Here is an 11,204-nt window from a genome sequence, read left to right on the forward strand (position 1 = left end):
GTCTGACAAAACTATAAATAAAAGTGATATTTTTAGACTAAGGTGTTTATTTTTTAGTGAAATTAGTGCAATTTTATGTGTTCTTTATTTCTGTTTTTACACTTTTTCATTTAACGTTCTATAGACTTAATGACAGGGTTGAAACTGATTTTGTACATAACCCTTTAACATTGTAATTCGAAAGTATAACGTAAAAACACATTTCAGAAATGTTTAATGATATCTTTGGAGAAGTGCTCTGGAAAGGTCTAATCGAGGATAAACCCCCAGATCCAGGGGAAATACAGGCAACAAGAAACGGTAATTTTCTAATGAAATGTCGTCTTCTCGGGATATTTAATTTTTTTCTCAAATGTCGTATTTTACTATTTTTGGGAACACGTACGAAATATATAAAAATTTTCAAAGGTGCTTTAATTATGAAATTATTGGAAAGCCTATGTAGATATATATTATAAACAGGTTGTCCCAAACAAAAATTTGGAGTAGGGGTATTGGGTACTGAGGCAACAATTTTGATTAAATGTTCACAATCATGTTAACATTAGAAATCTCGATATTTCAGTTATTTCCAGGCATTCTTTTTATAGTCGTCTTTCTTTTTTCATTTGACACATATGACGTTGTGCGCAGTTGGTCGATTTTTCTGTTGCCATCTATTGTACTTGACAACCTATTTGGGTTGTGTGTTTGTTAGTGAGCGGAGAGTACAAAAGTTGAAAGAATACACAGAAACGGTGGTTGAGTATAACCAGTTTCTGTGGTAGACACATGATTAAGTTGAGCGGGTACTAAACACGCAGTATGTGAAGGAGCACGAGGCTGGACAGAGGTATGTAAAACATTGAATAATTGAGGACTTTATGTAAAAAAGGTTAAATTAAGCATTTTATGTACGCGCAAAAGTAAGTTGAAAAAGGTGATAAAGTGGTAACAAATAGATAAGCATGAATGCAAAGTGAATTGTTTTATGAGTGGGGGGGGGGGTCATTGAGAAGGTAGTTAACAAGGGGATATAAAAATATAGAAAACTGTGAAGTTGACGTTAATGAGGTTTTAATTATGCTAGGTATGCTTAAAAAGGAAATGAAATAGTTTAATGTGCTGTGGGTTTTGGGGTTGTCGAGTAACATTAGAGTACAAAAAAAAGGTAGGGGATTTGATGTAATTAAGTATAATTATGACCAGGATACATTGCAGATGAGGGATTTGTTTGACAAGGGAATATTAATTGTAAAAAAATTAAGGTTATTTGGTACAGAAGGTCTGCGTTAGGAGCAGATGTGTAGTGATACGGAGCTTATGGGAGTGAGTTAATGATAGTTAATTGTAGTTAATTGTCAGGAGAAGAGTGTATTGGGAACATTGGACAAGGGTAAACGAGGGGGAGGTATAATTGCACAGGACAAGGGAGAGAATAAGGGTAATTTTAAATTCGGAAAAGTTATACGAATGAGATTAAAATAATTTAGAAGGCGTACTGTTACAAGTGTGTAATTTAATAGCGTGATAATGGCTGATATTGAAAGCAAAAATGATTTGTTTACAGATATCAGAGATATATTTATAGATATTAATGACAGGGGAGGTTGACAGAGTGAAATAAATATGACATACTAATATATGAAAATTTAGACTGACGATGTGGAATGGAGGTGAACAGTACGATGAGCCGGGTGATTTCGACGAAGACAGCACAGAGATGACAGTTGGGCATGGAAATGTAATGCAAAAATTACAAATATCTAATAATATACAGATAAACGTGAAAGTGACTCCTATAATTGAGAAGACAGCTGGTTACAATGCTACAGTGGAGAAGGAGACAGAAAATCTAAAGCTGTTGGTGACAAAGAGTGAGTATGATACAGTAGCGGAGAGCATAACTGAAAAAATGAACGAGATTGTTGCTGGTGTTACTAACAAGGAGGATGAGAATGAGGCGGGAGAAGGGGGTGGAAGCGGTACAGCATACTTTGTTTGGGTTGTAATTGCCGGGTTACTGATTATTATCATCATAATATGCATCTGGACATGTTACAGGTAACACTGAAAATTGGAGGAAAGGTGGTTAGATTTTAAAAGAGGTTTAAGAGAAATGTAGAGTGTTGTAAACTGTACATATAGAATGTGCAGATGAAGGGGGGGAATAGGCATAAGAGAAAAGTGAATAAAGTTAAAGGTGGACAAGAGAGAATTAAAAATAATGGAATATGGACAGAATATCAAAGTTATAATTTATTAATATTTAGGAATACTCGGAGTGGTGGTTATAGAGACCGGAAGGACTCGGAACATGATGGTTGGTTTCAGCGGATATGTCGGAAGGTAATATTCAAAAGATATATATGGGACATTTGACAGGAATGTTTGTTGTAAAGGGAAATATTAAAAGTAAGAATAATGAAAAGATAAAATGTATAAACATTACAAATATTTAGGATGGGAAGAATAAGAGAGAACCGGAGATTGAAATAAGGGTTGTTGGGAGAGATGGTTTGACGGAGACAGGCGGAGGATCAGGGTATCTTACCCCAATCATGATTAGGCGTGCTGAGGGGGAGCAGATTAGCTCTGAATTAGAGCGGAGACGGAGCGTAGCTGTCGAACGGAAGGTGAGGAGAAGGGGAATTGGAAATGGTTTTTTTTTAAAAGGAAAAGGGTTGATTTGGATAATTAACATGAAAATTATGGAAAGGGTGGTGGACAGGGTGTATTAAGAAATGAGGGTTTTGCAATATAAGTGGAAAAAAAAAATATTACCAATATTTATTGTTTAGGATTGTACGGGGTTGATGAACTGGAATTATTCAAGCGCTGAGCTCGAGGACAGTTTGTATGAAGAGGTACAAGGGCCAGAGGAAGGTGAGGAAACGGGCGACGGAGGGCGCATGGGGACCACAGATGAGCACGACAGTCAGAGAGGACAGGTTATAAACGGGGTTCCAGGGGGTAATGATACATCGAATTGCGCAGACAACGGTAAAGGAGAGAGGGTTGACGGAGGAGCATGAAAAACGAATGTACAGGCTGGGGTTGAGAAGTCAACATACAGGTATGAAAACGTCCTTGAGCTACCTATGGTATCTATGCCGTTGGGAAGCAGCCATATTGGAGGACAGGATCAGTATGGATTTAAGGAGATGCGGCTGAACGGTATAAACGACGATGCAAGATTGGAATCATTGAATAGTTTTGCTGAAGGGGTGAGAAAAGCTATTGCTAATGTGGACGCAGCTTGTCGGGACGGTGAGGAGAGGTTGGTTCCAGTTCTGGAGGATTTGGAGGACAAGATGTTGGCAGAGAAAGCCAAGGAGCAAGAGTCAATGTTGCGAGTACAGCAGTTCTATGAAGCAACACCCAGACGAAGTGCTCGGTTGGCCAAAAAAAGGTTGAATTCGAAGGAGTAGGAGAGGATACATGGAGAAAGAATTATAAGAGAAAAGAAAATTAAGACATTATGTGATAAGTCTAGTTGGCCGAAGGCAATTTAGTATAAATGTTCTGAAATAAAAGTTAAACGAAAGTGAAGAATATACTTTTTGAAAATTAGATTTGTTGAGGGTTTGGCGGAGGATTTATGTACATAAATGTAACACATATACAAGTGTACATAAGTTATAAGGCGTTTATGTACAGATATTTATTATTGTAAAAACATGAGTCCTAGTGGTACAATATGAACAAAGAAAACAGTATTCTTTAATTAAAGAAGTAATTTTTTGAACAAGATTTTTTTTTTCAATCAAACATGTTTTTGTTTACTTTGAGGTTATAGGTTTTTTTGTTTTTTTAGGTTTTGAACATTGAGATTAAAAATACACATAATGGTAGAAATATTTAAAATCTTTTTTTGTTGTTTTTTTTGAAATTTATAATTTTTTTGTCTTTATAAGATTTGAACACCGAGAGGAAAAGTACACATAACGACATATACATTGAAACCATTTCTTTTTTTGTTGGGTTTGAAGTTTATAATTTTTTTTAAAAGTATTTTTTGCTTTCTTTTTGTTGACATACGTAACAATTTGGAGTGGTCACAAAATATTTGTGTTTATACAGTAAGTATGAGATATGTAAATGGACAAGTATTAAGCAATTAAAGTTTTGAATTTGAATGATAGAATTCGAAATTTTATTTTTGATAAAACCAGCGCTGCCACGAAACTGGTAAAAAGTTCGAAAATTATTGTGTTATTTTGAAATTAAAATGTTTTAAATCATAAAAGTGTAAGATTAAAAGTTTTGAATTGCAGCTGAGTTCAGGACTTTTGAACCCATTCCGAGTGTAGAAAGATATCATTGCGTGGTTTAACTGCATATCTGTAACTTTTTAAATAATAAGGATGTATTTTACATTGGATGTTATCAAAGTTTCTAAATAACGGAATGTCTGGGCATTGTACAAGTTTGAAGAACAAGAGTTTTTAAAAATATTTTATATGAAGCATTCCCATCAGCGAATTTATTTAATAAAAATGAATCGCCAAATAGGGCAACAAGGTGTTCCAAAAATAGTAAAATTAGAATTGATTTAGAAACAAAACGATGGGAAATGTTGTATTTAGGTGGTCCTCCAAAAAGATCATTAAAAACGTGGGACAAACAAGGTTCAATTTCGCAAAGTACATAATGTTTGATTGAAGCCGGGTCACCTGTAAAACTGTGTTTTTCGCAACTAAGAAATTCTAGGAGAAGGACTACCTGTAAGTGTTTCGGTACAAGTAAGTTAAAAATAAAATCCGCAGGATCCAAGTTACCTTTTAGTTTGTTAATATTATCATGAATAGCAATGTTTGCTAAAGAAGTTAAAGGAAGAGGGTTTTTTTGATTTTGCCAATGACGGAAGTCATTTACACACGAAATTCTGGGTTTAGGATCATTAAAGGGGCTATGACCCAACTTAGGTTTAGGGGTAGATAAATATTCAATGGGGGAGTGAAGCGTCATATCAAACATAAAATTGTCAACATAAATTCGAATTATAAGGAAGACGATTGTACCGACTCAAATGCCGATGCCTATTTTCAAGAAGTGTTTATCTATTTCCTCCATGTAGTGGCCACATGTCAAATCCCCGCTCTTCCTAGCTCCCACTTCACCCCAGCAGTCAGCCGAAAACATCCGAGATGATCACAACTCAGTCTCAGAGAGCTACCCTGGCTCCTGCATGTTGTTAATGTAGATAATTGAGCAGCAGCAGACGGTGCTTACATCCAGCCCATCAAAATGTTCCAAGAGTTCTAAATATTTGTGGCCGAAAAGAAAGGAATTATCTGGACTGAATATATTTCCCTCCCCGGAGTTCCGACAGGCCTACTCACCCACTCTCCTCCACAAGAGGATAATCTCAACTCTAAAGAGTTTACTAATTGAACCTGGAAGTTTGTTGGGGATTATATATCCTACAAGAGCCTGGAGAGAGCAGAAACCTGCTGTTACAGTTCTAGTTGATCTGCACTACCAACATGAAGTTCTACATAGCTCACTTAAGTTGCTACTGATTGTCAATTTATAGTTTCTTTATTAATTTCTAAACCAACCAATTTAATCCCCACTTAGGAAACTATTTCATAACCTTTCGTTTTAATAAATAAAGATTAGAAATACCATTAGATCTCTTTTATTTTATCATATTGACTTTTAAAGTCAACATTATGAAATACGGAAATCTGGGCGGGTTATATCTTGGTTGGTTGGATTTTAAAAAGTTTCGAATTTATTTTAATCTTTGTTAAATTAAAATCCCTTTTTAATTTAACCCCCAGTAGGGGGCAATGTTAACATAAATCCGAAATATAAGGAAGACGATTGTACCGACTCAAATGCCGATGCCTATTTTCAAGACCTGTTTATCCATTTCCTCCATGTAGTGGCCACATGTCAAATCCCCGCTCTTCCCAGCTCCCGCTTCACCCCAGCAGTCAGCCGAAAACATCCGAGATGATCACAACTCAGTCTCAGAGAGCTACCCTGGCTCCTGCATGTTGTTAATATAGATAATTGAGCAGCAGCAGACGTGCTTACATCCAGCCCATCAAAATGTTCCAAGAGTTCTAAATATTTGCGGCTGAACGGAAAGGAATTATCCGGACTGAATATATTTCCCTCCCCGGAGTTCCGACGGGCCTACTCACCCACTCTCCTCCACAAGAGGATAATCTCAACTCTAAAGAGTTTACTAATTGAACCTGGAAGTTTGTTGGGGATTATATATCCTACAAGAGCCTGGAGAGAGCAGAAACCTGCTGTTACAGTTCTAGTTGATCTGCACTACCAACATGAAGTTCTACATAGCTCACTTAAGTTGCTACTGATTGTCAATTTATAGTTTCTTTATTAATTTCTAAACCAACCAATTTAATCCCCACTTGGGAAACTATTTCATAACCTTTCGATTTAATAAATAAAGATTAGAAATACCATTAGATCTCTTTTATTTTATCATATTGACTTTTAAAGTCAACAAAAATAGATCTGTACAATGAGTGTGAATACTTTAAGCGATATAATAAAATACAAACCAATATCAAGATTGAAGGGTACAGAACTTAAATGTCAAACAAGTATAAAATATGTACAATGCAGTAAAGTTTCGGAATTGCGACGGTTGAAGCAGTAGGACAGAACTTCCAACGTCGTTCCTGAAAAATAAAAGATGTATTATTTTTTTACCCTTTTAAAAGAATTAGCCTTTGTCCTATGTATAGAAGCAACGTATCTTGTATTTTTGTGCCTTTTTGACTGTTTTGGTTTTAACAGTTTAATAGTAAGTCCAATAATTAAAGATACTGACAAGGTAAGAATACCGGCAAGGGAGACATATATTTGATAATTGGGATTAAGGAAGGGGTTTAAAAAATAATAAATCGTTTCAAAATCTTCAGATGTTAGATAGCTAAAAATTATATTAGTATCAAGTGACGTCGGGCCAAAAAGGTAAATTGTATCATTGAAATCGACTTGAATAGTGAATTCAGATTGTATAAGAATTGGTATGTCATAAAAGTCTGGGTTAAGAGATTGATTTAGTGAGGGTTCGTGAGTAGCTGGGTCCAACAAGGTTATTTTAGCCTGAGGCGGGATAAATACACCATTTAATGTGAGGAATGGTTTAATTTGGGCAGTAAGTAGGATGGGGCAACTTAATAACATTTTCGAGACGTGTTTCTGTTTAATGGCATCAATACAAGGAGTTTGAACTGCAGATAATTGACAAGTTTTAATTTCGTTAAATTCTGAGCAAGTTTGATTATAATAGGTGGAGTTGTCATGAATGGGGTTGTATAAATGATTTAAATCTAATATTATCCCAGCTATGGGGGTAGGTTTTAGAATTTGAAAAGTTTTGAAATCATGATCTTGGGTTAGTTTAACAGTAACTAATGCTCCTTCATTGTAAAACGTTAATTTTTTGATGCGGTAAGTCTCTTTGCCATATGTTCTAATACATTTATTTAGATTCAAGTTCAGATTAGTTTCAGCTGGAATTTCATAGTTTTGAAGCAAAGATATAGCAGAATATTGTTTATCAAACAGCGCAAGGAATTCGTGTACGGTCCCTTTAATCAAAAGAAGAGAATTAGCTAATAGTTGGAATTTTTCTCCTTCTTGATTTTGTTTATCTTCATTCTTAAAAGAAAAAGATGAGGGAAATTTGTTATTAATTAATTGGAGGCTTTCAATGAGATCTTTGAAAGTTGATTGAGATAAGAGTTGACGTTTAAAAGTGCAGGGGGAGGGGAGATGTTTATTGTCGTCTTGCTTTAAAAAGGTTTGAGTTAAAGCGTTAATTCCCCTAATCATTCGTTTAATGGATGTTAAATCAATGAGTACATTGTTTAGTACCTCGGGTACAACTGCATTTGGTTCAGGTTTAATTATTTGATAAATTGTTTTAAACACGTCAAAAAGTTGGTCAGTTTCATCACTAGTGAGAGTGAAAATTTTAAAATCTAAATAAACCCTAGTGGTGGTAGTCTGTTTGGCTAGATCTGTTTCCGAGGTTGGTACTAATAGATCAAGGTCTAGGGCTACGTTTTTAATGAAATTGGGCACCAGGAAAATAAGTATGAGAAAATAATTCATTATTTCGTGCCTAGGATTGAAGTTTTTTTTTATATTAAAATGAATTTGTTNGTTTTAGATTGATATTTACCTTATCCAGAGAGAGTGTTCTCTGTTTGCAGTTTTGCCCGGCAGTAGTACTGTAGGATTTGAAGTGCTTGAGTTCTCGTATAATTTGAAATGGTTTGATCAGTGTTGAAGATGGGATGAGGTTTCTCCAGTATGTTTGTGTACCAATTGTGACCAAATCCTACAACTCCAGTAGTTGGAATAAAGATGGTTTTTGTAAACCTAGCCAGAAGTAGGGCGGATACATTAATTTGGTACCACATGTGAAGAAGTACAGTTGAAGGAATTTGGAAGTTTCTGGATATTGGAGGTTGACCCAGTACTACAAATTCAGGCAGTTTACCCCTTTGGCGCAGTATATCTTGGGAGACTCTGTTTAGACCACAAAAGAAACCTAACAATATACTTTTTAAGCTGTGATGTAGTAAATTAGCCCAGGTCTCAGGTTGGTGACACATGAGGAAGGGGTACAAATTCAATTCAATGAAAATTGGTATGTTCAGGGGAGCTTTTAAAGCCATTTGTTTGAGATGAATGAGTAGATTGCGGTCAGCAGGAAGGTGGTGAAGAGCTTTTCCTTCCAGGTGTATAATTCCTTGAAGAGAATTATTCATATGAGTGTAATAGTGGGTCGGCCATTTTTGTTCTACTGCAAAATCTGGAGACAGATTCAGAGTTGGGAACGGCGAGTTGGGAAGAGTTCCAGCTTTGTCTAACACTTGAATCCCAATTACTATGGCTTTATACATCTTGCCATCTGCTGCAGTGATTTTGCCTGAAGTTTGAGTCAGGTAAGATTGTCCTAATAAGTGGGGTCCAGCATAAGTGCCAGTACCGTACATTAGGTCATCAACTTTCGCTGGAAGAATGGTAGCATTGTTCCAGAGAGTTTTGAGGAAGATCCCTACGTTTATTTGGCTGATTTCATAATGGTATTTCCTGTAATTCTGAAGTTTATCCGCTAGTTTATCTCCGAATCTTAAGACTCGTACTATATCTGATACAGCTAGGCTATCTTCTTTTGTCTTGCAACCAAATCGATTATATTAGGCATTTTGAACGGTTCATCCTGGATCTCGGCTTGGAAGTTGGTGAATAACTCAGGTTGTGTAATGTATCTTGACAAATGAAGAAGATTGTGAATCTTCAGGGTTTCTCTGATCATCAGTTCTGATCTGGTCGTAGCGATAGTGTTAGGTCGTCTTTGTTGATTAATCTGCTGTATCTGGTTACGGGTAAACATATTTACCACTTCAGGCGACAGTTGATAATGAGGTTTTCAGTTCATCAAGTGAATCAAGAGGTCCATGATGGTTACAAAGCCGAGGTCGCACATGGGGCATCTGAGTGTATTATTATGATGGTGAAGATGGTGAGAAATTAATGTTGTATTACCATAAAAACGGTAACATATGTTGCAAAATATTTCTCTCTTTTCTGAGTGATCTCGGCTAAATCCACAATGTGTCATCAGAGACAAAAATGTTGGGAATACTTCTGTACACTCTAGACAGAGCAGGGGTCCATGGTGTTGTTTTAGGAGTATATCTTGAACTGCTGGATTGTCGCCTAACAAAGAACCATGGGTCATTAGGTGGTTTAGATTTTGACGAGATGGTTTGGTTTGGTCTCGTAATTGGATGGTGAAGTCATTACAATGACGACAGGTGAGAATCCCATTTTGCACTGTCATTGAAAGAGTTAGGAGTGCCAATGCATCCTTCTTTTCTTGTTGCAACATTCCCAATTTATGGGAAATTGCAAAACCGCCAAGGCGTCGGTGCTGTTCTAAAGACATATTAGGTGGTTTCCGGAAGCAGATTTTGCATGATCTGTCAGCGACAATAAAAACATCTTCGTCTGCTTCAAGTTCTTCTTCAGTCCTACTAGATTCTGAGTCACTTTCGAAAATAATTGGATCTTGAATTGGTTCGAGGATGGTTTTAACTCTTTCTGTCATCAAGGTTCCCAGAACTTCATTGTAGGAATGAGGGTGTATAAGAGTAGTTAAAATTTTTGGGGCGTGCCCAAGTTCATTAGTCTGGGTTTGGGCTTTAGTGCCTGGGGCAGGGTTCATTTGCAGGCTGTCCTGATTTGGTTTAATTGGTTCCGGTTGTTTAGGGAGTTTGGAATTAGAGTTGTCTTCATTTTCTTCCAGAGGGCGTTTGAATAAATGTTTTTTTATTCTAGGGTCTGGGTGATAGCGTACAATAAATTTGGGGATTGGTTTAGCTTGGAGTAGAGTGATTTGGTTCGTTTGAGCAGGAGTACTGGGGCAACTTATAGTCTGTGATACTGGGTCAGGAGGTTTTAGTCCTGGGTCTGATAGATTAGAAGGTTCATTTTCTCCAGGAATAACTTTATTGTCATGGGTTGGGGGAGTTTGCTTCTCTGGGTTCATATTGAATGTCTATAAATAGGAATAATTAACAAATGTAAACAATGTTTCCAACCGAATCTGGGTTTCTGTGTGAGAAAATGTGCGAGGTGTCTGCACATACTAATGTATTGTTTACATAGTCAAGGGTCATGAAGAGGGGTCGCTCAATGTTAATATTAGGTTTGGGTACACATTTTACAAAAAACATTTTGTGTAGATAATGATGAAGATTCTTTGGTTCAAATTGCTCATTAATCATGACGTCAACCATCCAATTTTCATACAACTGTAAGCAATGATAGTTCTAGGAAAAAGTGTTTTAAGAGGGAATCTGTCATAATCATATTCTGGAATTCTTAAATAATTTTTGATTCGTGATAAAATATGGGGTAAAGAGGGAGCGTATAAATAAAGTGCCTTTTTATTGTGAGAGGTTTCGTTATGATAGTCACAACAAACAAAATGTGCGTAGATTCTTGTTATTAAACGTTTGGGTAGATTTAATTGTAGGATAAACTGAGTGGTTGACATCATAAAATGTTTAGCCCAAAAAGGAATGTTTTTGTGGATCTCCATAATGGCAAAAGTTTGTAAGGACATGTAGTTTGGGTTTTTCATAATTTGTGAACTAAAATCATTTGTGCAACAATTTTTAAAAGATCCAATAGGGTTGGGAGAAAGATTTGAC

The 11,204-nt window shown here is 36.2% G+C and overlaps 1 protein-coding gene across 1 annotated transcript; it reads left to right on the top strand.

Moving 5' to 3' along the window:
* The first annotated feature begins 729 nt into the window (after nucleotides 1-729).
* On the top strand, nucleotides 730-3,531 carry LOC111706281 (uncharacterized). Its single transcript, XM_023479116.1, has 5 exons — nucleotides 730-832; nucleotides 1,636-2,043; nucleotides 2,253-2,328; nucleotides 2,442-2,615; nucleotides 2,781-3,531. The coding sequence occupies exons 2-5, from the start codon at nucleotides 1,643-1,645 to the stop codon at nucleotides 3,012-3,014; spliced, it is 885 nt and encodes a 294-aa protein (XP_023334884.1). The 5' UTR covers nucleotides 730-832; nucleotides 1,636-1,642; the 3' UTR covers nucleotides 3,015-3,531.
* The last annotated feature ends 7,673 nt before the right edge of the window (nucleotides 3,532-11,204 follow it).

This window comes from Eurytemora carolleeae, unplaced genomic scaffold, assembly GCF_000591075.1.
Source record: "Eurytemora carolleeae unplaced genomic scaffold, Eaff_2.0 scaffold465, whole genome shotgun sequence".
In the NCBI taxonomy this organism is placed as follows: Eukaryota; Metazoa; Arthropoda; class Copepoda; order Calanoida; family Temoridae; genus Eurytemora; species Eurytemora carolleeae.

What these genes read in the sequence shown, in the direction of transcription:
- LOC111706281 (XM_023479116.1), top strand. Translation starts at nt 1,643, where the DNA reads ATGTGGAATGGAGGTGAACAGTACGATGAGCCGGGTGATTTCGACGAA. An exon ending in TTCAGCGGATATGTCGGAAG is followed by an intron (nt 2,329 to 2,441) that starts GTAATATTCAAA and finishes ACAAATATTTAG; the next exon opens with GATGGGAAGAATAAGAGAGA. An exon ending in GCGTAGCTGTCGAACGGAAG is followed by an intron (nt 2,616 to 2,780) that starts GTGAGGAGAAGG and finishes TTTATTGTTTAG; the next exon opens with GATTGTACGGGGTTGATGAA.